Source organism: Sinocyclocheilus grahami, unplaced genomic scaffold (genome assembly GCF_001515645.1).
Source record: "Sinocyclocheilus grahami isolate Dianchi unplaced genomic scaffold, SAMN03320097.WGS_v1.1 scaffold801.1, whole genome shotgun sequence".
NCBI classification, from domain to species: domain Eukaryota; kingdom Metazoa; phylum Chordata; class Actinopteri; order Cypriniformes; family Cyprinidae; genus Sinocyclocheilus; species Sinocyclocheilus grahami.
Genome location: NW_015505980.1, coordinates 42,201 through 69,751, shown reverse-complemented (window position 1 = coordinate 69,751; position 27,551 = coordinate 42,201). Strand labels below are relative to the sequence as shown.

Below are 27,551 nucleotides of genomic sequence, written 5' to 3'. Positions count from 1 at the left end.
TGCTGCGTTTATGACGTATTGACACAAATTTCAAATGATTTTCAACGGTCGCTGTGACGCGTCTTAGCTGTCAGACAGACTTTAGCTGTTGCGGCGCAGACACGGTGTTACTCACCTATCGAGAAGAAACAAAGCAACCTCGGCGTCCGATCGCAGGCCTTCCTCTCCTTGAGTTCTCTCCAGCGCTGGAAAGCTGATCCGATATTTACACGGGTCTTGCCTTAAGCCTTCTTTTGTTCCGCAGACGTTTTCCTCTGTTTTTTTTATCCACCATCTTTATCTTTCTGTCGCTCGGCTCGGCTAATGTCCGTCCTGTGCTGTGCACTGAACGCTCTCTCCTCCACATCATGAGTAGACACCCCTTACTGCTGATTGGCTACAAGTTCGGCCCGAATCAGTTTTCTAAAGTGTTTTTGAAAAATCGCTTACCCCAACTTTAAAAGAGTACAAAGAGATTTTTATTGGTCACAGCTTCTGGAGAAATAGTGCAGACACTGGACAAGGATAGAACAACAACAAAATAGCAGAGACTGCAGCAACAACTGATGCTTGAGTGAGAAAAAACATAAATATAAATGTAAGTTTTCTGAGTATAACTCAATCATATGGATAGAGTAATACTGTTTATTACAGTGTTTGCAAGGCACTGTTGATGATGAAACACTATTGATATTTCTCAGACATTTTAAGACTCATTTTCTAATTATAAAACATCTGCAGTTCATTCAGCCCAAACCGTTGGTATAGTTAGCAAATCTTCCATTAAAACAGTGTTCAGCAGGTAGTGATGGCATCATTAAAGGGATAGTTCACCCAAAAAGGAAAATTCTGTCATTAATTACTCACCCACATGTTGTTCCAAACTCACAAGACCTTCGTTCATCTTCAGAACACAATTCCAATTTTTGATGGAATCTCAGAGCTGTCTGACCTCTCTGACCCTTTAATATTTGCTTAATTGGTGCTTTCCCTACTGCATCTAGGCCTATTTAATAATTTGTTCGTTCTTATACGCCAGCATTTCATTTACCCAGAACCAAAGCCTAAAAGAATATGAACTTCACTAAATCTTTAACTCTCATTCTGCTGCCTTTACGCACTGCTGCTGTTTCCTTCAGGAAATGCAAATCTATTTGGATATTTGAATTTTAGTGTTGGAATTAATTTGCTTTAGTCTCAGGTGACTTTATTTTTATTTTATTTTTTTGTTTTTTCTTGTTATTTTGACTTTCTTAATGTAATATCGGCTTTTGCTTTTTTCAGGCTCTTTGGACTTTCCAGCTTTAAATACATCTGTCCACAAAGATGTGATTGAAGTGTCCTTTCAGCACATTTTCTTGCTTCATAAGCAAGACATACTGAATGAAGAATTTAAGTACATAGTCACACATGATGAGGTTGGAAAAGCAGTCGCACAGACTCCTCCATGTCCTTATTCAAATGTTAGTCATGTTTGGACGTTGAATTGTTAAAATCACTCTGTTCTTTTCTCCTTCCACAGCAAAAGGTTTTATACTCATGTTTTGTGGAGGAGGAGCTGTGCACTGCAGAAATCCACCTGAACCAAAGCGTTGCTGGACAGTGTGTTAGGCTGAAGCTTGAAGGGATGATTGCTGGTATTCCTTCATATACCTACAGAAACGTTTGTGTCCCTCAGCAGATGCCTGAGACAGGTAAAACCATTATCAGTTGTCTTAATAATAGTCTTAATTTTTCTTATCATACTATTAAGTGAAGGCAGTGTGTGAGAACGTCTCAGGTTACGTATATAACCATGGTTCCCTGAGAAGGGAACGAGACACTGCATCCTCTAGAGGTCGCTATGGGGAACACCTTCAGTGTGACTGGTGTCTGAAGCACATATCTAAAAATGACAATGACATTGGCCGGCGACAGCCTATGATGTCATTATCCTGCGCGATCACAGTATAAAAGGGCGCCGGGATAACACGTCATCCACTTCTTCGCCTGAAGCTTGCGTCCGCAGCATGGCAAGGAAACTAGAGGACGCAGTGTCTCGTTCCCTCTCAGGGAACCATGGTTACATACATAACCTGAGACATTCCCTTTCGAGGGAACTTCGAACTGCGTCCTCTAGAGGTCGCTATGGGGAACGGTATACCCACGCCACCGTGCTGAGGGGAGTGCATGCCAAACCACAGGCGAGCACTAAGTACCAACTCTACCAAAGCTTTAAGGGAGTTGTCCCTTGGACGGTTAGACGGCTGTCAGTGACATTATCCCCTAAATTACTCACCCACATGTTGTTCCAAACTCACAAGACCTTCGTTCATCTTCAGAACACAATTCCAATTTTTGATGGAATCTCAGAGCTGTCTGACCTCTCTGACCCTTTAATATTTGCTTAATTGGTGCTTTCCCTACTGCATCTAGGCCTATTTAATAATTTGTTCGTTCTTATACGCCAGCATTTCATTTACCCAGAACCAAAGCCTAAAAGAATATGAACTTCACTAAATCTTTAACTCTCATTCTGCTGCCTTTACGCACTGCTGCTGTTTCCTTCAGGAAATGCAAATCTATTTGGATATTTGAATTTTAGTGTTGGAATTAATTTGCTTTAGTCTCAGGTGACTTTATTTTTATTTTATTTTTTTGTTTTTTCTTGTTATTTTGACTTTCTTAATGTAATATCGGCTTTTGCTTTTTTCAGGCTCTTTGGACTTTCCAGCTTTAAATACATCTGTCCACAAAGATGTGATTGAAGTGTCCTTTCAGCACATTTTCTTGCTTCATAAGCAAGACATACTGAATGAAGAATTTAAGTACATAGTCACACATGATGAGGTTGGAAAAGCAGTCGCACAGACTCCTCCATGTCCTTATTCAAATGTTAGTCATGTTTGGACGTTGAATTGTTAAAATCACTCTGTTCTTTTCTCCTTCCACAGCAAAAGGTTTTATACTCATGTTTTGTGGAGGAGGAGCTGTGCACTGCAGAAATCCACCTGAACCAAAGCGTTGCTGGACAGTGTGTTAGGCTGAAGCTTGAAGGGATGATTGCTGGTATTCCTTCATATACCTACAGAAACGTTTGTGTCCCTCAGCAGATGCCTGAGACAGGTAAAACCATTATCAGTTGTCTTAATAATAGTCTTAATTTTTCTTATCATACTATTAAGTGAAGGCAGTGTGTGAGAACGTCTCAGGTTACGTATATAACCATGGTTCCCTGAGAAGGGAACGAGACACTGCATCCTCTAGAGGTCGCTATGGGGAACACCTTCAGTGTGACTGGTGTCTGAAGCACATATCTAAAAATGACAATGACATTGGCCGGCGACAGCCTATGATGTCATTATCCTGCGCGATCACAGTATAAAAGGGCGCCGGGATAACACGTCATCCACTTCTTCGTCTGAAGCTTGCGTCCGCAGCATGGCAAGGAAACTAGAGGACGCAGTGTCTCGTTCCCTCTCAGGGAACCATGGTTACATACATAACCTGAGACATTCCCTTTCGAGGGAACTTCGAACTGCGTCCTCTAGAGGTCGCTATGGGGAACGGTATACCCACGCCACCGTGCTGAGGGGAGTGCATGCCAAACCACAGGCGAGCACTAAGTACCAACTCTACCAAAGCTTTAAGGGAGTTGTCCCTTGGACGGTTAGACGGCTGTCAGTGACATTATCCCCTACGGCCAAAAGCCTAAGCTACATACCCCATAAACTTACCTGTTAGGGCCAGGACTCGAGGCTTGGAATCAGGAAGAGATTCTTCTAAGGGGATACGACCAAGTGCCTAGACTCGTAACTAGGTCTTGGCCTGTCACCCAGGTGGCTACTGCCTGCTCTGCATGAGCTTGCTAAAGGAACTGTCTCAATAGACCCCTAGTAGCAACACCCTGTTAAAGTAGGTATCCTGAGGATACATAGGTAGAGTGGTGCCCAAGGTGGAACCGGGGCCTAACCGACTCAAAGAAAGGGCACGAAGCCACCGCGCGTAGCCCCTACCATACAGGATTTTAGAAAGAACGCAAAATCCTTGATGTGCGAACTTACCACAGTGTGGATTTTAGGAAGTGCACAGGGTCTTCGCTTGCACACTTACCATAACATGGATTTTAAAGATACCGTTCTAAGGGGCCCTCGTGGCACTCTGAAGGAGCAGTCCATAGATGGAAATGGCGCATCCCAAGAGCAATACGTCTGAGAAGTCACCAACTCATCCTCATGGTATAATGCTAGAATGGCTAGCAGTAAGTTACCTAGCTGAGGGAGCATAACACCCAGCTCTCAGCCGAGAGGGGGCTTGACCTACAGCATGTTCGTTAGAAATCCTAAAGGGTAAGCATACTGCAAGCCTAGCCAAAAACTCAGCGCATCAGGGAGGCAGAGGAAGGGACTAGTTCGCCTGATGTTGCTGGTTTCAGGTGCTCTGGGAAAACAGAGAACTCAACTCTCCACGTGAGAGGAGAACTCCGAATTCAGAAAAGGGGTACCGTGCTCATAGGCAACCCTCTGATAGAGGGGAGCACTGCTAAACACCACCACGAGAACAGCCCATGAGAGAACTCGGAACGCTCGGAAGAAAGCACCATGCTCATAAATAACCCTCTACAGTGAGGGGAGCATTGCTTTAAAAACGTATCAACCTAGACACACTAGTTGAGTGGAGCCTAAGGTGAGTACCGGGGCCTAAGCCAACTCAGAGAAAGGGAACGAGGCTGACAATGCATAACCCTTACCATACAGGATTTTAGAAAGTGCACAGAGTGCTTAGCGTGCACACTTACCACTATGTGGATTTTAGAAAGTGCACAGAAGCTTAACGTGGGCACTTACCACAGCATGGATTTAGATATATTCTGAAGCATCTGCTCACAGATGCCCAGAAGTCCTCAGACACTCAATCGGGAGCGGCAGGCTCAAAGACAACCCTCTGAGGTGAGGGGAGCACTGCCTGGCTTGACCCGAATAGAGGCAGCTTATCAGGGAAGCAGCAAGCGGCCCAATTACCTTATGTCACTGCCACGGAGCGACTCATAGCTAACCCTCACAGAGAGGGGAGCACTTCTCAGCTCGACCAGAAGGGGGCGCTAGATTAGAAGGGGTAACCCAGCAGGGCCCAATAAGAGACAGTCCACTGGTGTATATACTCACATCCCCCTCAGTAGTCTCGCGAATGCATTACGATGAGCACAAGCCGCCTCCTCGTGAAACGAGCGCATTCAATTCATCCCTCACAAGAAATAAGCAATGAATGCAGAGCGCATCCAACTCCCTCGAGAGCTGAACGTGCTTGCTCTTCACCACACACACACAGCACGCGAGCCGTGTGAAACTGCAGGTATCAGAGCAAAGCCTCTGGCAAGAAACATGCACTCCTAGTCGTGTTTAGCTTAACGCTAACATAAACAAACGGTCAGTGAAGACGAAGAAGAGGATGACGTGTTATCCCGGCGCCCTTTTGTACTGCGATCGCACAGGATAATGACGTCATAGGCTGTCGCCGGCCAATGTTATTGTCGTTTTTAGATATGTGCTTCAGACACCGGTCACACGGAAGGTGTTCCCCATAGCGACTTATGCTACATAACCTTTCATCATTGTGCGCTCTTTTAACACAGTGTAGCTATGACACTCACAGACTTGCTGTGTAGGTAGAGTCTGAGTGAGAAGCATTTAAGTTCAAACTTGTGAAGAACAGTTTTTAAAGTATTGGAATGTGTCTTTGAATATTTATCTGTGACATTTTAATTGCTGCTTTTGCAAAACTTGGGTAGGGATTTTATCAAGTAGGACACATTTCTGTAACTTATTTGAACATTTATGGAGGACATTTTTAAATTTTCTTTACAATGTTGAGTATTGTTGATGCATACCTCACTTAAGGCTTAGTGTGGCCCAGATAATGTATATTTATGGTTTATTTGGTTCATTGTTAGCTAAAATGTTACCATAACATGGATTTTAAAGATACCGTTCTAAGGGGCCCTCGTGGCACTCTGAAGGAGCAGTCCATAGATGGAAATGGCGCATCCCAAGAGCAATACGTCTGAGAAGTCACCAACTCATCCTCATGGTATAATGCTAGAATGGCTAGCAGTAAGTTACCTAGCTGAGGGAGCATAACACCCAGCTCTCAGCCGAGAGGGGGCTTGACCTACAGCATGTTCGTTAGAAATCCTAAAGGGTAAGCATACTGCAAGCCTAGCCAAAAACTCAGCGCATCAGGGAGGCAGAGGAAGGGACTAGTTCGCCTGATGTTGCTGGTTTCAGGTGCTCTGGGAAAACAGAGAACTCAACTCTCCACGTGAGAGGAGAACTCCGAATTCAGAAAAGGGGTACCGTGCTCATAGGCAACCCTCTGATAGAGGGGAGCACTGCTAAACACCACCACGAGAACAGCCCATGAGAGAACTCGGAACGCTCGGAAGAAAGCACCATGCTCATAAATAACCCTCTACAGTGAGGGGAGCATTGCTTTAAAAACGTATCAACCTAGACACACTAGTTGAGTGGAGCCCAAGGTGAGTACCGGGGCCTAAGCCAACTCAGAGAAAGGGAACGAGGCTGACAATGCATAACCCTTACCATACAGGATTTTAGAAAGTGCACAGAGTGCTTAGCGTGCACACTTACCACTATGTGGATTTTAGAAAGTGCACAGAAGCTTAACGTGGGCACTTACCACAGCATGGATTTAGATATATTCTGAAGCATCTGCTCACAGATGCCCAGAAGTCCTCAGACACTCAATCGGGAGCGGCAGGCTCAAAGACAACCTTCTGAGGTGAGGGGAGCACTGCCTGACTTGACCCGAATAGAGGTAGCTTATCAGGGAAGCAACAAGCGGCCTAACTACCTGATGTCACTGCCACGGAGCGACTCATAGCTAACCCTCACAGAGAGGGGAGCACTTCTCAGCTCGACCAGAAGGGGGCGCTAGATTAGAAGGGGTAACCCAGCAGGGCCCAATAAGAGACAGTCCACTGGTGTATATACTCACATCCCCCTCAGTAGTCTCGCGAATGCATTACGATGAGCACAAGCCGCCTCCTCGTGAAACGAGCGCATTCAATTCATCCCTCACAAGAAATAAGCAATGAATGCAGAGCGCATCCAACTCCCTCGAGAGCTGAACGTGCTTGCTCTTCACCACACACACACAGCACGCGAGCCGTGTGAAACTGCAGGTATCAGAGCAAAGCCTCTGGCAAGAAACATGCACTCCTAGTCGTGTTTAGCTTAACGCTAACATAAACAAACGGTCAGTGAAGACGAAGAAGAGGATGACGTGTTATCCCGGCGCCCTTTTGTACTGCGATCGCACAGGATAATGACGTCATAGGCTGTCGCCGGCCAATGTTATTGTCGTTTTTAGATATGTGCTTCAGACACCGGTCACACGGAAGGTGTTCCCCATAGCGACTTATGCTACATAACCTTTCATCATTGTGCGCTCTTTTAACACAGTGTAGCTATGACACTCACAGACTTGCTGTGTAGGTAGAGTCTGAGTGAGAAGCATTTAAGTTCAAACTTGTGAAGAACAGTTTTTAAAGTATTGGAATGTGTCTTTGAATATTTATCTGTGACATTTTAATTGCTGCTTTTGCAAAACTTGGGTAGGGATTTTATCAAGTAGGACACATTTCTGTAACTTATTTGAACATTTATGGAGGACATTTTTAAATTTTCTTTACAATGTTGAGTATTGTTGATGCATACCTCACTTAAGGCTTAGTGTGGCCCAGATAATGTATATTTATGGTTTATTTGGTTCATTGTTAGCTAAAATGTGGCTGTGTAGTGGCCTGCTTGTGGACCACTGCCAAAATGCCACCATTCCATGCAGCATGTGGGCCACATGAGGAATGTGGGGAAGACCAAGGTTGGAATTAAAATCAACTGTGGCCCATATTAGGGCCAGTTTTGGTTTATTTGATTGGCTTACATGCAGCAATGCTAATGCTTGCTTGAGGCCCAAATCTGGCAAACAGAACCGGACTGCCCAAATGCCATTGTTCCACGCAGTATGTGGGCCGGAGTAAGGTGTAAGATCTGGGCCAGAATTAAAATAAATGTGTTGTAGTTTCCGTTGTAGTTTCTTCTAGGGTGACCATACGTGCCATTTTCTCAGGACGCGTCCTGGCCAGGATTTCTATATTGCCTAAAATGTCTGTCTGCACACGCAAACAAAGCCAAAACCTAGATATTTTAAGCAATATAGAAATCCTGGCCAGGACACGTCCTGGGAAAATGGCACATATGGTCACCCTAGTTTATTTTATTTATTTATTTTTATGGCTGACATGCGGCCTTCCTATGGCTTGCTTGTGGCCCAAATCTGGCAAACAGGAGTGGACCGCCCAAATGCCATCATTATAAACAGTATGTGGGCCGGAGCAAGGTGTTAGATCTGGGTCGGACCTGGGCCAGAATTAAAATCAATGTGGCCCAGATTTGGGCCAGTTCTGCTTTATTTGGACATTGGGCCTTCTTTTGGCTTGCTTGTGGCCCAAATCTGGCAAACAGAAGTGGACTGCCCAATTGCTATCATTCCACGTGGAATGTGGGCCAGATGAAAGTGTCAGGTGTGGGCCTGATCTGGGCCTCAGGACTTTACCTTAAATAAAGTCATTATTATTTGTGAGTACTAGAGTAGACATTTCATTGAATTGTTCTTGACTTTTCTATAGACAAAACAGGAATAATTGCAGCTTTGCTAGGTGGAGGGACCATTGTGCTCTTCATTATCATTGGCTTTGTGTGGCTGCTTTGGAGGAAATGGTCCAAAATCCCCAAAATGCCTCAAGGTTTGGTATGTGTCTTTCAGTCCTTTCACTTTGTGTTTTTTTCTTCATAATTCTAGAACTGTTCCTTTGTTATTCAGCAGTGTTTTGTATTTGTGATGTGTCTGGTGATCTGCTGTTGACTCCTCATTAGCAATACCGTTTGCTCCTTTCCACATGCAGTGGTGCGTTATCTCCAGGCAATCTCATACAATGGTTGTTTCCCAACCTGAGCCGACAGACATTTGTCCAGTGACATCACAGGGACCCCCCAGTTCCCCGACTGAGGAAGACAGCAAAACAGTCTCAACACTTGATGACACCGTAGTGGATCTAACTGAGGTTTCTGAAGAGGACATGGATTGTGAAGACTCTGAAGGCTTTGGCAGGTCGTCTGACTATGACAGTCCCAAATTCCTGCAGGAGATGAGTCCGGGGGACAGTACTGAGGGATACGGCCCTCGACCACCAGTGCTTTAGGTCTGAACGCGTGTAAGAATGACACTGGAAGGTTTTTCCATTTCTTGTGGAAAGACGGCTTGTTCACACCAAGTCATTGTAATCATTTTTTGGTCCATTAACAATTTCACACACTCATCAGTAGGCTTGTGTTGTGTGCGCAGAGACAAACCTACATTAAAATCAAAGCTGTGTAAAATGCAGGCAGTGACGTCTGGTTCTCACAGTGCCATGGTGAGTTTCCCCACTAACCTGCATTAAACTAAATGAATGTGTGGATAAAATAATTTTGCTAGCGAAACATACAAGTAAAAACAACAAAAGAGCGGGTAATAATATTAAGGGCATCTACACAGTACACTGTGTAAGAAAAAATATATTTCCCGTACACTGAGCAGTATTTTTACAGGCTTTTCTTAGAGTGTAGTGATTGTGCTATTTTAGAAAGTAATGTGAATCAATTGATGTGAAATGTGAAATTTATGTGAAAATGATAATTTTTACTGAAACGCACTCTGATGTAGGCATCCGTTAACCAATGAGAATTTCAGCTGCTGTAACTTTCACATTGGAGAACTTTGCCAAGCTGAATATATCACGTGATTATGTCACTATATATATGCACACTTCTAGGCAGTGGTCTATTGTTACATTTGTAAAGTGTTCGCTGTGATAACACCATACTCGTCTGTCTACTGAAAGCTACTGTTAATGTCTGCCAAACACTTTTCTGTAATTGTACATTTCTCTGGCTGAAAAAAATACATTGTAGGTTAGGGTACATAAATACAAAACAGTACAGCATTACTCTGAATGCCTCACGAGCAAGCATTTCATAATATAGTCGTGATGTTACTACTTAGTGTTTAGAAAAATGCCAAGATCTGAGTTCAAGGGGGAAATTATGTGGCAAGACATTAATGTGCCTTTTTTTTTTTTTTTTACTTAATGCACTTTTATTAAAACATTTATATTTTTGCTAAAATTCTTCTAATCTTAAAGATGTATGCTCTTTGAAAAAAGAAGCAAATTTGCACTTAATCAAATCTGATCAAGAATGAGGAATATAGGATAGTCTACACCAGGGGTGCCCAATCCTGCTCATGGCGATCGACTGTCCTGCAATGTTCAGCTCCCACTGTAATTAAACACACGCCAGGAGCAGGATTGGGCACCCCTGGTCTACACTGACTAGAAAAGGTGACTGTAAAGAAGGCTCCCTTAATTACAAAATTAGCTTGGGGCCCCAAAATGACAATCCCATGTTTTACTAATCGTACAAAGTATTCTCATTTACATTTGGCAGAAGCTTTAATCAAAAATAACATTAAATATATTAGATGCATACATTTGATCAGTATGGGTATTTCCAGGAAATTGCACTTGTGTCCTCGCTGTTGCAAGTGCCATATTTTACCAGTTGAGTTTGATGATTTTATGCATGTGTGTCAAGTCTCTGCACTTTGCACTATTTTTTCTTTTCTAATGGATTAAAAAAAAAAAAGAGATATCTGTATATCATGTCTGTAAGACATTTTAATCACAATAAATGTATTGACTGGCTGCTTCATTACTTTAGCTGTTGAATCAAACTCTCTGGCACTGAATGACTGAATGCATACAGTTTGGTGGAGAACTGTCTCCTTACTCTGCTCAACTAGTCACTGCTTGATTTGTTCACTTAAAGTCTATATATAATCACACCCTGACTGTCATTAGGGATTGGAATGTTGATAAATCACTGGAGCTGTGTTCGGATCCTCTGGACAGTCCGCGTTCATTATTATCGCCGAGTCGGGTCTTCAGAGGAAACTATGTAACATGGTAACACACGAATGCAGGTGAGACACCGCGACGATATTTACTATCAACTGTTTTAGTACCACGGTATTATATCACGGTAATCACGTCTGTAACAAAGTATCATGCTCTTACTCTCTGATAAACAACTAACATCACAGTCTTGTTCTTGGTGACACTTAACAGTGTCCTTGTTACCTGTTGTAAACACAACTGCGGATAATTACCACCAACTAACCCTAAACCAACCCCTAACCTTATCTCACAAGAACTTACCTTTAAAAAATGCGTTTGAGAGAGGCGGGGCATAGAGGACCTACAATAATGTACAGTATTTGAAAAAGAATGTGTTTTTTGAACATTAAAGCATGTCAACATATTCTGTTACACCAAATACACAAAATAATGATCTTTAAAAAAGCATCATATGACCCCTTTAAACAGACCGACTGCCACACATGGAACCCTGTGTGAGAGGTTGTGTGATGTGTGTAATCTGACCACGAACAGATGGGCTTCTTTGAAGTTTTGGTGCTCCGAGAGAGGCTCGCACATTTGTCTTGTGTGTGTTTTCTGTGCAGCTGCTGTATATAGCCCCACTGAGAGACTGCACTCTGTATATCACTCAGACTTCCTTGGTTACGTGGATCTCAGTGCCATGGCAGTAACGCAGCGGGCCCTTCAGACAGCCAGACCTCACAAACACCTGTCAAGAACGAACGCTGGGATCCGGCTTTTGTTCTAAAAGCTGAACCAAACGGAAGGAAGGAAGTCTAATCCGGTCAGTGAAATGCTTTCTTAACATATTTAAAAATATCCGTTTGGTTTACGTTGATTTCTATAAATGTAGAAGTCCAATTAAAATGGCGAAAATATTTATCTGATTTAAAAAGTATGAATGCATTTAAAACGTCAATATTATTGAAGGAATTAAATACAATTAAGAACATGATTGGTAAGATCTGATGTGGTTGAATCTAATTTTACCCGTATAAGGCCATCATTTTGCGAGCTTATTTTATTAAGGCTGATGGTGTGAAAGACTCATGCGTGTCATTGTTGTCTCAGGTTGGCTGCTGTATTTAGTTACCCAGCAGAAACGCGGGAGGCCTGGGGAACGTAACCTAATATGTAAGCGCTACTGTCGCGCTGCTATCTATCCAGCATTCTTGGATTGCATTTTTGCGTTCACGTTCAAAACTGGTGAACTGTGCAGCTATTGACCCGAACTGACAGGAGCTGAGTGATGACACTGTCACCTGCTGTAGAGCTCACTTCATAACTAATGACGTTTGCAGCACTCGCTCTGTCCTTCAACCCAATTGAGCTGCATAATGGCACTATTATCTTCTGTAGAGCTGCTTTACAGCTAAAATCGGATTTGTTTCATAAGTGAATTTGGCCAGATTAACACTGTTGTTTTCCTGATTATTAGTGTGACTATATTAACAGCAGTTGTTCTGGCAAATTTATCCAGTTTTCATTGTCATAATTGTGTTGATTTGCAACCAGGTCAGGTTTTGAGAGTAAAAGCTGGGCCTTTATGGGTGTCAAAAACACGTCTGGTTATATTTCTCCCCAAAGCTAGTAATACTAAAGTAATACTTTTAGAAAGTAGGGTTGCGAAGAAGTGGAACATTTCCAGTACATTTCGGAAATATTCCAGAAATTTTGGAAACTTTCCAGGATGTTTTTGGAATATTCCAGGGACGGGCAAAAACAAAAGTGTTGCGTTTATATTTTTGTTCAGTGTATTTGCAAATAATACTTTTTATTTTAGAATATGCACACATTCAGTGCTTATCTTAGCTTATGCATAATACACCAAATCGGCTCCATTAATGCTTTTTTTTGTTGCGTCGCATTCAGTTATGGGGTAAATAACATAAATCAAGTAAATGATAGCCTATTTTTACAAGTCGTTTAACATTTCTATCGTAAAACAGTAGTCAAATATTAAATGTTTAGCTACCTTACATATTACATTGCACTCTTTCACCGTTAAAACTGAAGCATCATTCAGGCTCTGTTTACAGTAAACCCCACCTTCTTTGGTTTGATTGGCCGTTTGAGTCATCTTGACATTGGTGAGTGCTGTTAGACCGCTGAGGCAGACCAGACTAAGATGTGACTGTTAATCATCCTGTGACAGCGTAATGGAGCGCAGCAGAACGGCGTCAAGACAATCTAATAATGTGGGGGCAGCTTGCTAAATCTGACGCAATGTCTGGTGTGGTAATGGAGGGCCGTATAGATTTTGCTATGCGGTTCACAGTGCAGTAGATTTAGTGCACCGGACTGATTTACATTATGGACATGTGAGAGTGACAAAGAAACATAACAACTTGAAAATGGAGAGCAGGACAAACAGGGCAAGATGAGGAATGAAATATCACTTTGCCATTACATACAAAACTGAACTATTTTAATGTAGCTGAAACGGTAGTATAAGCTGTTTTGGGAGAAGGGGAAAAAGACGGGCTCGGGTCGGTAATTCTGATAAGCTGTCGAACAAGGGCCGGGCTAGGGCCTGAACGTCATATATTTGAGGCTCGTGCAGGGCTGTAGCCTGAACATCTTCAAGTGAGTGGCGGGGCAAACCGAAAGTTGATGTCGAAAGTCCAGCACTCTCACCTTCACTGCTGCGACTACTCTTGTTTGTATGTGTTCCTTCGCTGGCATTTTCCACATTTCATTTTTCTCCCTTAATAACAAATGTGTCCATTCTGATGCTCAACTTTACCGAACTAATGACTTTTTGAATTGAATTCTGCTAAAGTGCGCGCTTGTAAGTGTTCATTAAATGCCTAACGTTAATTATGTGAGTACAGGTCTGCTCATATCTGAAAATAATATATGAAAAACAAAATTATTTTACATAACAAAAACATTATAGCTTATATTTGTTTAGTACATTTTTAAATTAATTTAAAAACTAAAATGAATTGTAAAACTGAAAGTTATTTTTTAAAATTGTGTTCAGCATGGTGGGCCGCATTTGAATTTGTGACGGGCCGCGGGTTGAGAACCACTGCTATAGCCTTTGTGTATATATTTAAAGATGTGCATCTTTAAGCATGACAGTTGAAATGAAATGGTAACACTTTAAAATAAGAGTCCATTTGTAGCATTAAGATTAATGAAAGCTGTGTAAGTATTGTTCATTGAGTGCATTAATTTCAACATTTACTATTACTATTATTATTTTTTTACTACTTCTGGTATGGTTCAGTACTGTTTTTGTTAATAAAGCACTATTTAATTTTTGTTCAGTATCAATTTTAAAACTATCGGTTAATAAATGGGTATGGGCCAGTGTGGTCCAACCTAGCTATCGGTATCGGCAAAATCCACTATCGGTCGACCTCTACAGTGAATGACAATGTAACCAAATTTTGACATTTTATTCTCCAAAAACTTATTTGAAACCTTAAAAGTAGACACTTTACTTATTTTTAATGTGCTTTCTATGGACATAAAATCACTTTTGTAAATTTATTTTGATGCGGACATCTTAACATCTTTGACCCACATACATATGTACGCAAGTAATTAAATAAATAAATAAATAAAGTCAAGCAACCAACTTTACATTTTCTGGGCCACTTGAAATGGACTCATACACACATACTGTTACTGTGATTAATAATTCTCATAGCAAGATTTTGGCAGTACTGTGCACCTCTATTTCATATAATGTTTGATAGAAATGAGTAGGAGTATGTACAGTGCTGGGTCGATTACTTACAATTTGTAGTCTGTTACTGATTACCGTTTACATGATGGAAATAAAACTAGTTAGTAATGAAATCTGGTTTACTCGTTTTTGGTGATTGTATTCTGACTACTTCTTTTTAATCTAACTTGTTTTAAACTTACCGTTAAGCATACCATATTGATATTATAAAAGCCAAGAGAAAGAAAATGTATTCCATTTTTCATATCAACATTACACCAGGGTTTCCCAAACTGGGCTTAATGTAATAAGAACGGCAGTGAGGTGATAAAAAGCACAATTATTGAAATATTAACTAATCTTAATCTAACCTTAGTTTATTTTAAGGTGTTTGGCTCACAAAAAATGGGAATGATTGCATTAATAAGCAAGGAAACAACAATGACACACCCAGAGTGTACCAGGTTTGAAATGGTTTTGTCCAGAACAATATGTAATTAATCCATGTAAAAAGTAACTGTAATTTTTGGAATCTGATTACATAATCCAGATTCTATGTAATCAGTCACTACCCTGCACTGAATACACAGTAGGTACAGTATTCCACTCATACATACAAACAAAAATAAATTCCAGTAAATCTGGCTCATGTTTGTCCAGGCATATATGACAAAAAAAACCTTTAGAACAAGCAAACTTCCTGTTTGCATTTAAATATGAGTATGACAAAAAGCATGCGGTGAAGATCAGGCAACCCCTTGGGAAAGAAGATCCTCTTGGTTTTTTTAGCAGTAGTTCCTGGATCACAGTCTCTTTCCAATATAACGCGAGACGTGTCATTGGCAGTAAATGCCAGAGAAAATCTGTGCGGTTTACTGTTTGTGCTCTTAAAGCGAAAAGAGGAACAAATGAGCTGTCAGTGGCTTCATCTGTTTCAATGCTTAGTCAAACTGAGAATGAAAGCAGATGTGAATTGCTGTAAGCCTGCGTGACCTGTCAGGCGGCCCAACAGATGTTAAAAATGGTTTTAGCATTTTTTTTTTAAATTTGAGATTCACCCAATTATTTCACGTAATTTATGTGTTTTAATACATTTCAACAGTCTATTAGATATTACGCCAATGCATATATGTGACCCCGTAGCACAAAAGTAGTACAATTAGCACTGGCATATTTGTAGCAATAGCCAACAATACATTGTATGGGTCAAAATTATGCCAAAAATCATTAGGATATTAAGTAAAGATCATGTTCCATGAATATATTTTGTACATTTCCTACCATAAATATTTTACAACTTAATTTTTGATTAGTAATATGCATTGCTAAGGACTTCATTTGGACATCTTTAAAAGTGATTTTCTCAATATTTAGATTTTTTGCACCCTCAGATTCCAGATTTTCTTGGCCAAATATTGTCCTATACTAACAAACCAGACATCAATGGAAAGCTCATTTATTCAGCTTTGTTATGTATAAATCTCAATTTCGAAAAATCTACCCTTATGACTGGTTTTGTGCTTCAGGTCACATATCAGTTTTACATTTGTTTACATGCGTTTCAGAGTTAATGGCGAGGACGTCAGGCTGATGTTGTGGGACACGGCGGGACAGGAGGAGTTTGATGCCATCACCAAGGCCTATTACAGAGGTGAGACTGTTAGAAACGCTGTGGACGTGTGTTTGGCTGGGAGCTTGAGCGGGTTTGTGATGCGTGTTTGGTCCTGCAGGCGCTCAGGCCTGTGTGCTGGTCTTCTCCACCACCGACAGAGAGTCCTTTGAGGCCATCAGCAGCTGGAGGGAGAAAGTGGAGATGGAGGTCGGGGACATCCCCACCGTCCTGGTGCAGAACAAAATCGATCTGCTGGACGACACGGTTATCAAAAAGTAAGACAAAAAGAATCGTTAATGCACAGTATCATCAGCGACTGTAGAGATTGATGTGGTTAAAGGATAAGTCCACTTCCAGAATAAACATTTCCTGATAATGTACTCACCCCCATGCATTGGCAGTAAATGCCAGAGAAAATCTGTGCGGTTTACTGTTTGTGCTCTTAAAGCGAAAAGAGGAACAAATGAGCTGTCAGTGGCTTCATCTGTTTCAATGCTTAGTCAAACTGAGAATGAAAGCAGATGTGAATTGCTGTAAGCCTGCGTGACCTGTCAGGCGGCCCAACAGATGTTAAAAATGGTTTTAGCATTTTTTTTTTAAATTTGAGATTCACCCAATTATTTCACGTAATTTATGTGTTTTAATACATTTCAACAGTCTATTAGATATTACGCCAATGCATATATGTGACCCCGTAGCACAAAAGTAGTACAATTAGCACTGGCATATTTGTAGCAATAGCCAACAATACATTGTATGGGTCAAAATTATGCCAAAAATCATTAGGATATTAAGTAAAGATCATGTTCCATGAATATATTTTGTACATTTCCTACCATAAATATTTTACAACTTAATTTTTGATTAGTAATATGCATTGCTAAGGACTTCATTTGGACATCTTTAAAAGTGATTTTCTCAATATTTAGATTTTTTGCACCCTCAGATTCCAGATTTTCTTGGCCAAATATTGTCCTATACTAACAAACCAGACATCAATGGAAAGCTCATTTATTCAGCTTTGTTATGTATAAATCTCAATTTCGAAAAATCTACCCTTATGACTGGTTTTGTGCTTCAGGTCACATATCAGTTTTACATTTGTTTACATGCGTTTCAGAGTTAATGGCGAGGACGTCAGGCTGATGTTGTGGGACACGGCGGGACAGGAGGAGTTTGATGCCATCACCAAGGCCTATTACAGAGGTGAGACTGTTAGAAACGCTGTGGACGTGTGTTTGGCTGGGAGCTTGAGCGGGTTTGTGATGCGTGTTTGGTCCTGCAGGCGCTCAGGCCTGTGTGCTGGTCTTCTCCACCACCGACAGAGAGTCCTTTGAGGCCATCAGCAGCTGGAGGGAGAAAGTGGAGATGGAGGTCGGGGACATCCCCACCGTCCTGGTGCAGAACAAAATCGATCTGCTGGACGACACGGTTATCAAAAAGTAAGACAAAAAGAATCGTTAATGCACAGTATCATCAGCGACTGTAGAGATTGATGTGGTTAAAGGATAAGTCCACTTCCAGAATAAACATTTCCTGATAATGTACTCACCCCCATGTCATCCAAGATGTTCATGTCTTTCTTTCTTCAGTCGAAAATAAATAGTTTTTTGAGGAACACATTCCAGGATTTTTCTCCATATAGTGGACTTCAATGGTGGCCAATTACCAATTATTATTAATATTAATATTACCAATTATTCAATTTCAGGGTCAAACATGCAGCTTTAAAGGGCTCTACACGATCCCAGCCGAGAAATAAGTGTCTTATCTAGCGAAACGATAGGTCATTTTCTGGAAAAATTTCATATTTATACACTTTTTAAATGCTCTGCTTGCTCTAGCTCAGGGTTGCCAGGTTTTTGCAACAAAACCCGTCTAATTGCTACTCAAAACTAGCCCAATCGCATTTCGAGGGGGGCTCCCCGTTAAAAAATCGTGTTCTGGGGGGTAAAATGCATGTTTTTGGCAGGGTTCCCCTGGTAAAATTTGCACTCCAGGGGCTAAATATCACGTTATCGGGGTCACTTTAACCCGCAGACATGAAAAACAACCCGCGGTAACACTGATAAAGTAGCCTAATTCTGCGGGAAAACCGCAGACTTGGCAACACTGCTCTAGCTCTGCGATGCACATGTGCGTCGTCACACATTACGTAACCCTGTTGGAAAGGGTTAAGGCAAGATGGCATACAGCAAAAACTACTGTACATGCGCACATCATAGCGTAATTTTTCTCACACTGTACAACAATAATTACTGTTTTTGCATTATTGTTAGGGGTAGCTTTAGGGTTGGGGTAAGTGTAGACGTTAATAAAACACAATCTAATAGGCAGAAAATTTAATTTATAGTTAGCTTCCGGTTTTTGCTGTATCCCTTCTAGACACAACCGTTGGAAAGGTCACGCACGGTTAGTTCTTCGTCTTTGTACTTCGTTTAAAAACTCCATCTCATTTTCTCCTCCAACTTTAAAATCGTCCAACATTGTTGTTTTAAATTTTTTTGTAAAGGGCATTTGACTTTCTTTGCATGTTCGCTTTGTAAACACTGGTACTTCCACCTGCGTCACACATGACCTTTCCAACATCACTTAATAAAGACACGCAAGCACATCGCTGAGCTAATGCTAGCTGAGCATTTGTGGTTAAAAAGTTTATAAATTAGGGATGGGCGATATCTTATCTTTTTTGATGTACTGGTAAAAATTCTCCCCGATAAGAATTAGTTTTCCCCCGATAATAACGATAAAGTCTAGTTGTTGGCATAATTCTGTGTGGACGGAGCGACATCGCGGAAGGCGGACACGAAATTAAGGAGGAGTTTATCGCTAAAGGATGAGCTCCTTATACAATCTGCAACTGGTTTGGTTAGGGCTGTAAAGTGCGACAAAAAATCGGTCAGAATAAATGTACTACAGTAGCATGTGTGCGATACAGTTTTGCATGTGTATTCACAAACCTGTTGTCCAACAAAGATACCATTTATTGACATGCTTTTTTTCCAAATTAACTTCGTTGAGTGTTTGAAATAACTTATTTTTGTGACCAGACGTGGTTTCATATTACAGTAGGGATGCACAATATTGGATTTTTGCCGATATCCGATATGCCAATAATTTTCAACTAATTTTGGCCGTTTTTTTGTTTAAAAAATATAGCATATTACACATTAATGAATAAATCAGTATATATAAAACTATTTAATTTAAGTGTCATGTTTGTGATTGTGATTTTTTTTTTCATGTAAGCTATAGCTTCTGACCTTTAAATCAAATATACTCACGATTTTATGGCATCAATTACTGCTTTATTTAATCAGAAACAGTTTAAATATTATTTGTGTATTTTGCTTTCATTTTATTAGAAGTAGGCCAACAGCGCCCCCTACGGAATTAAAACTCCTTACCGAATGGGCTTTAGGACCCGGGGGAGGCTGCCGCTGCTGCATGTGTTATTATTGTTGACTATATCACACACCAAACGCATTATTCTGTACGTGCATTCTGTTTTAATGCAGCATCCAAAACAGTGAATCTAATCATCATTCAGGCAAAACTTTGCTTCAAGAATGAGCCACAATGCTGACGTGATCTAATCGCTAGCACACCCTGAGCACATGTAAGTTAATGTATTCCTCTTATCGGCAAGACATATCGGCATAATTTTTCATATCGGGCCGATACCGATATTTACATTTAAAGCCATTATTTTCCGATTCCGATATTGGTCCGATAATATCGTGCATCCCTAATTATAAATATACTTTCCTTATAAAAAATACCCAAGATTGCATGAAGAACGCAGATAAACTATATATTTTGTGCAGTCGTATGTTTATTGTCTTATATTTCCTTTACTTCTGCAATGCATATGTCGAGTTTCTGCGCCCTCCGGCTTCCAGTATGAATTAAACAGTTGATACTTGTGTACTCAGTAATGCAAAAGAATGTAGATATCCTTGAAAGGGATTTTGGTAATGCTAACAACACCCTTTTCTCTAAAGAAACAGGATTCCCTGAATTTTCGCCATTGATATCATTATCGCAATAAATACCAGAAATTATCATGATATATCTTTAAGCCCATATCACCCATCCCTGGTATAAATATATATTTTTTTAAGAAAATGACCGTTCGTTTCGCTAGATAAGACCCTTATTCCTCGGCTAGGATCGTGTAGAGCTCTTTGAAGCTTCACTGAAGCTGCATGTTTGACCTTGAAATCGTTGGCCACCATTGGAGTCCACTATATGGAATGTTTTCCTCAAAAAACGTAATTTCTTTGCGACTGAAGAAAGAAAGACATGATCATCTTGGATGACATGGGGGTGAGTAATCTTTCAGGAAATTTTTATTCTGGAGGTGGACTTATCCTTTAATGCAAATCCTTCTGTGTCGTTGCTTCAGTGAGGAGGCTGAAGGTCTCGCTAAGAAGCTGAAGTTAAGATTCTATCGGACGTCAGTGAAAGAAGATCTCAACGTCAATGAAGGTGTGTGTGATAAAGCAGGTCATGAAACTGATTTGTGCTCAACTGTAAAATAACTCCTTTTTTGTTATGTTGTAGTTTTTAAGTATCTAGCTGACAAATATCTGCAACGACTCAAGCAGCAGTCGGCAGAGGAGACCGAGGTTGTTCACACATCCAGCAATAAAATAGGTAAGATTTTTTCAAAAGAAATGAATACTTTTATTTAGGGATAGGAATTTTTAGACATCGCATGATCCGATCTGATTTCCATTCTTGGAATCACAATCTTGATCTAAATTTTTTTATTAATTATTTAGTTTACCGACTTTAAAGTGCCCCTATTATGGGTTATGAAATGTTCATATTTTGGTTTTGGGAGTCCCCAACAACAGGTTCACATGCATGCAAGATCAAAAAACACTTTAATTGTCTTATAATAAGCATTTATTTTTTACCTTACTTGCTCAACGACTCCCAGACGATTCGTTTAATGATTCATTTTTCCAAACCCCTCCTTTGCGTGACGCTAATCTGCGGTGATTGGTCCGATTGGTCTCATTTTCATTTCATCTGGCCTGTAATGCCTGATAAAGCAGCGTTTGTGAGCGCAGTGCTGCCTTGTGTATTTTTTTTAATAAATTTTTCATTTTTACCGCTCCAAAAGCGGCACCTAGTGGCAAAGAAAGAATATGCATTTTCATTAGAACAACGCTAAAAGTCCAACAAGTGGGCGGGCAATATGCTAATGTTTCAACATGAAACCACTTGGGATTCGTTTTCAATGATTCAGAGTCGACTCTTTCTTTTGAGAGACAACTTTATACACGGTGCACTTTTTTTAGGTTTAAAACTTTGCAGGATGTTTTCATTCTCTTAGAGCTGTGTTACACACTGCATGGAAGGTAATTTTCAAAAATCCATAATAGGGGCAACTTTAACAAATGTATTTGTTCATTTTTATTAAATTACCATAAGTGGGCTACTTTTTAAAGTAATTACAAATAATAAGTAAGTCGAAACAGTTGTATGTTAAGAATTATAACCAACTAAATGTAGCTTCAAGCAAATATAAGGAAGCACATTTACAAGCAATAAAGAAAAAGTGCTTTCGGTATCTGAGTGAAAGTTTCCAGACAAGGCGCCGTTATGGATTTTTCTCCTTTTCTCAGCATTGATGCTATTTGATTGTTACTGGTGACATCACAGACGCATATTATATTTATTTTTATTACAACACTGCTACACTGTTTATTTCAATTCAGCTTTAGCATTAAACGTTTTTAGATTCTCGTGACATTTCTTACACTCTTCAGGCGTTTTCAACACTTCCGGCAGCAGTCATCCCAACCAGACTGCCGGCGATCTGAACGGCCGTGAGGTCATAAACCTGCGCCCAAACAAGCAGAGGACCAAGAAAACAAAAAACCCCTTCGGTAGCTGCAGACTGCTCTGATGAGTAGGCCTAAATCTTTTGGACACTGCCCTTCCTCACATTTTAACAATGATTGTGGCTCAAAATTTGAATGAAAAGCGAATATATTTTCTCAGTCAAATATTTGGTGAGTTATTCCATGTGGTACACAGCAGGGTAATTTTCTCTAATGAGAGTACTTACAGCGGGGAAAAAAAATACGATTTCTAACACACCATTTGTGCATTTGGACTGTTCATCGTTAGTGCAGTATGTTTGTGTTGATGGAGGTGCATCATTCGCTATCACAATCTTCCCTTAAAAGTTGTTTCTTATATGAACGTCGTCACAAGTTTCAATCCGTATGTTCTTATAGGTATTTTTGTATGAAAAATGTAGTAAAGTAATGACTTACTTAAATTCATAACATTTAACACCGTGCCAAAATGTTTCTAAACTCTACAAACTTGTAAGAAATGTAGTAAATGGTTGAGCGAGTCAGATTTTTTATCATTTTTATCATTGATATGCATCAATCAGCATCCTCTTCTGAAGCTCTGTCATGTTCTAACACTATACCAAATGCAAGAGATGGGTTTATATAGAAAGGTATTGGTTTTGGGATAAAGAAAAGTTAATTTTTTTTATATTTTTATTTGGTCGCTGACAACTGGCAACGCCGCCAGATATTAGTGTAAAACGGCACACTCTTACTGCTAGGGCTGGGCGATATTGCTTCTAGACGTTACTTGATATAATTAAGCCGTTATGAAGATGCCATTGAAATGGCATAAAACAGTCGAAACAGTTGCATGTTAAGAATTATAACCAACTAAATGCAGCTTCAAGCAAATATAACGAACCACATTTACAAGCAATAAAGAAAAAGTGCTTTCGGTATCTGAGTGAAAGTTTCCAGACAAGGCGCCGTTATGGATTTTTCTCCTTTTCTCAGCATTGATGCTATTTGATTGTTACTGGTGACATCACAGACGCATATTATATTTATTTTTATTACAACACTGCTACACTGTTTATTTCAATTCAGCTTTAGCATTAAACGTTTTTAGATTCTCGTGACATTTCTTACACTCTTCAGGCGTTTTCAACACTTCCGGCAGCAGTCATCCCAACCAGACTGCCGGCGATCTGAACGGCCGTGAGGTCATAAACCTGCGCCCAAACAAGCAGAGGACCAAGAAAACAAAAAACCCCTTCGGTAGCTGCAGACTGCTCTGATGAGTAGGCCTAAATCTTTTGGACACTGCCCTTCCTCACATTTTAACAATGATTGTGGCTCAAAATTTGAATGAAAAGCGAATATATTTTCTCACAGTCAAATATTTGGTGAGTTATTCCATGTGGTACACAGCAGGGTAATTTTCTCTAATGAGAGTACTTACAGCGGGGGAAAAAAATACGATTTCTAACACACCATTTGTGCATTTGGACTGTTCATCGTTAGTGCAGTATGTTTGTGTTGATGGAGGTGCATCATTCGCTATCACAATCTTCCCTTAAAAGTTGTTTCTTATATGAACGTCGTCACAAGTTTCAATCCGTATGTTCTTATAGGTATTTTTGTATGAAAAATGTAGTAAAGTAATGACTTACTTAAATTCATAACATTTAACACCGTGCCAAAATGTTTCTAAACTCTACAAACTTGTAAGAAATGTAGTAAATGGTTGAGCGAGTCAGATTTTTTATCATTTTTATCATTGATATGCATCAATCAGCATCCTCTTCTGAAGCTCTGTCATGTTCTAACACTATACCAAATGCAAGAGATGGGTTTATATAGAAAGGTATTGGTTTTGGGATAAAGAAAAGTTAATTTTTTTTATATTTTTATTTGGTCGCTGACAACTGGCAACGCCGCCAGATATTAGTGTAAAACGGCGCACACTTACTGCTAGGGCTGGGCGATATTGCTTCTAGACGTTACTTGATATAATTAAGCCGTTATGAAGATGCCATTGAAATGGCATAAAACAGTCATCATAACCAATACGCTGTTGTAGCAAATTGTGCATCAAAATGTTAAAATTAAAATACAGTAAAAATCAAGGCATGTTTTTCACACTGTTCACTAAATGAACTATATGTAATAATTTTCATTCATACACACCGGCAATAAACATTAATACTTGTTTACGCATTCCCCACCTATTTTTACTAAACATTTTAACTTTAAATGTGCAGGGGCTTTGAATGTATTTATTGCCATTTTAAAATAAATCATTAAAACCAATCTTCAAAATATTGCTTGGTTTTTTTTTGTTGTTGTCAATTTTGTCAATCTTACCAGCTCTAATACTGTTATAGCACCTGAAGTTTAAATCTGATGCTATTGAAACATCTCTTTCATAACCCTCTCGTTCTCTGATGATAGATTGTGAACATATCTAATTAGCTGTTCTGTAGGACAGCTGAGGCCGAAGTCAAACTAACCTGAAATCATCATAAATGTACTGTGAATATTCAGTATATCGCCCAGCCCTTCTCACTGCTACACATTTACATGTGCACCAATTATGGGGTGTACATATTTTTGCATTCATGAAAAATGAAACACTCGGCTTGAAGTTCTGCATCTACATGATGTCTGTTATATGTGAATTACTGGAATCGATTGGAAAGTAAATACACATTTAAAATCCCATGGATTTACAGTACAATCAGTATATAAAACTCACTTTAAAGTTTTCCAGATATGTTTTGAGTAACGGTTAGAGATGACCAAGATTACCAATGATACATCACCCATCTCCTGTTTAATCTTGGACTAAATTGCACTGATATTATTAACTTGACCTTCAGCACAGTATTGGGCTTTATATATGTACAGGAATCCACCAAGGAAACTAAAATGTATGTTTCTCCCAAAGTCCCAGAGCCTTAACCACTAAAGCCATTAGAAACGCACAAGAGTCACAGCTGATCCTGTTTGATGTTACTGAAAACTGATGTGCTAAATGTTTTACTCAATTCGGGTCTATAATAAACCTAACATCCCCTCTGAGTTTTATATCTGAATCAATCGGAGGATGTTACAGAATTGTTCAAACTTCCCTGCAGTTTTGATCTGATGTCTGATGAGTTTGAGCAGGTAATAATAATCTGTTCACTTGCTTCATGTGGCTTAACTCTTGATGGATTGTATTTATTCATGCATCGCATGCCTCACATTTGTGTTTGAATGTGGAATCACGGTACTTCGCCATCACAACGGCCTTCATGTTTACAGTTTATGTTAACTGGCTCGATGTGATGAATGTTGGTTTTCTCATTTGACACTACAATGAACTAAAGGCACTTTATTAATCTGATATAATTCCTGATCATGTTATTGCTTGGTTATCGTGTGGCTGCTCTAAAAATAAACAATCACAAGCCAGGAAAATCATATTCATGGGGCTTCCAGCGGGAATGCTAGTAGATCCCAACAGAATTACAGTGATTTTGCATCGTTTCATATTCGTTAATAATTCAAAAACACAAGAAAGAATGTCAGTGGTTTGTGATCATTATTTTTGAAAAGCACAGAAGTAAAAACTAAAATATGCATAAGACCAAGATGCCACCATTGGTAATAAAACCTGCAAATCTATGTGTGACCCTGGAGCACAAAAGCAGTGTTGAAGACCCTGGAGCACAAAAGCAGTGTTGAATCGCTGGGGGATATTTGCAGCAATAGCCAAAAATACATTGTATGGGTCAAAATTAAAGATTTTTCTTTTATGCCAAAAATCAAAGCCGAGAGCCTGACGCTCTCATTAGAATGTACAGAGCAAGCGAGAAAACCATGTGTGGCTGCTCTAAAAATAAACAATCACAAGCCAGGAAAATCATATTCATGGGGCTTCCAGCGGGAATGCTAGTAGATCCCAACAGAATTACAGTGATTTTGCATCGTTTCATATTCGTTAATAATTCAAAAACACAAGAAAGAATGTCAGTGGTTTGTGATCATTATTTTTGAAAAGCACAGAAGTAAAAACAAAAATATGCATAAGACCAAGATGCCACCATTGGTAATAAAACCTGCAAATCTATGTGAGACCCTGGAGCACAAAAGCAGTGTTGAGTCGCTGGGGTATATTTGTGGCAATAGCCAAAAATACATTGTATGGGTCAAAATTAAAGATTTTTCTTTTATGCCAAAAATCATTAGGATATTAAGTAAAGATCATGCTCCATGAAGATATTTAGTAAATTTCCTACCGTAAATATATCAAAACGTACATTTTTGATTAGTAATATGCATTGCTAAGAACTTCATTCGGACAACTTTAAAGATGATTTTCTCAATATTTAGATTTTTTTGCACCCTCAGATTCCAGATTTTCAAATAGTTGTATCTCGACCAAATATTGTCCGATCCTAACAAACCATACATCAATGGAAAGCTTATTTATTTGATGATGCATAAATCTCAATTTTGAAAAATTGACACTTAAGACTGGTTTTGTGGTCCAGGGTCACATTTATCAGTTGTGTCCCTGATAGCACACGCACATCTCCGAGACATCTATTTGACGTCTGCATTACATCTGCAAGACGCATTTTTTAGTGTTTTTTAGCAAATGTCAAATAGATGTTTATTAGATGCCTTTTAAGATGTTTATTTTATTTAGAATGTGTGTAAAACTGACGTCTGTACACAGCAGATGCTTTCCAGATCAAGAGATCTTTAACAGACATCTTGCAGACGTACGTGTGCTATCTTTTATCAGACGTCTGCGGACAACTTTAAAGATGATTTTCTCAATATTTAGATTTTTTTGCACCCTCAGATTCCAGATTTTCAAATAGTTGTATCTCGACCAAATATTGTCCGATCCTAACAAACCATACATCAATGGAAAGCTTATTTATTTGATGATGCATAAATCTCAATTTTGAAAAATTGACACTTAAGACTGGTTTTGTGGTCCAGGGTCACATTTATCAGTTGTGTCCCTGATAGCACACGCACATCTCTGAGACATCTATTTGACGTCTGCATTACATCTGCAAGACGCATTTTTTAGTGTTTTTTAGCAAATGTCAAATAGATGTTTATTAGATGCCTGTCAACTGTATAGGATATATCGGAGCAGACCACCCGAGCACTATAGCCGACAATGACTCGTTCACTCTTTGAATGACTCGGTCGAGTCGATTCACAAATCTCCGAACTGGGCTGTAAAGTGGGCGACGACACGGTGAGCTATAAACATTTTCAAGCATAAAGACATTTATCTGGCACAAAAGATAGCCAGTGCTGTATCAAACTGCACACATTTACACGTAGTAGCCGAATCCTTAATCATTTTATAGTGATGCGAGATATTTTAAAAGCGATAGTACTATATTACTA

At 39.8% G+C, this 27,551-nt stretch overlaps 2 protein-coding genes across 2 annotated transcripts in view; both read left to right on the top strand.

Moving 5' to 3' along the window:
• Nucleotides 1–9,418, top strand: part of ifngr1lb3 (interferon gamma receptor 1-like b3) — a 16,631-nt gene extending 7,213 nt beyond the window's left edge. The window contains exons 4-7 of the mRNA XM_016246536.1: nucleotides 1,264–1,397; nucleotides 1,502–1,673; nucleotides 8,666–8,787; nucleotides 8,942–9,418. Of these exons, the coding sequence (XP_016102022.1) occupies nucleotides 1,264–1,397; nucleotides 1,502–1,673; nucleotides 8,666–8,787; nucleotides 8,942–9,238 (725 nt within the window). The 3' untranslated portion in view covers nucleotides 9,239–9,418. The remainder of the gene's footprint in view (nucleotides 1–1,263; nucleotides 1,398–1,501; nucleotides 1,674–8,665; nucleotides 8,788–8,941) is intronic.
• Nucleotides 9,419–16,506: 7,088 nt separating this feature from the next.
• On the top strand, nucleotides 16,507–22,396 carry LOC107561965 (ras-related protein Rab-23-like). Its single transcript, XM_016246522.1, has 6 exons — nucleotides 16,507–16,580; nucleotides 17,426–17,511; nucleotides 17,591–17,747; nucleotides 20,714–20,796; nucleotides 20,872–20,964; nucleotides 22,089–22,396. The coding sequence occupies exons 1-6, from the start codon at nucleotides 16,507–16,509 to the stop codon at nucleotides 22,226–22,228; spliced, it is 633 nt and encodes a 210-aa protein (XP_016102008.1). The 3' UTR covers nucleotides 22,229–22,396.
• The last annotated feature ends 5,155 nt before the right edge of the window (nucleotides 22,397–27,551 follow it).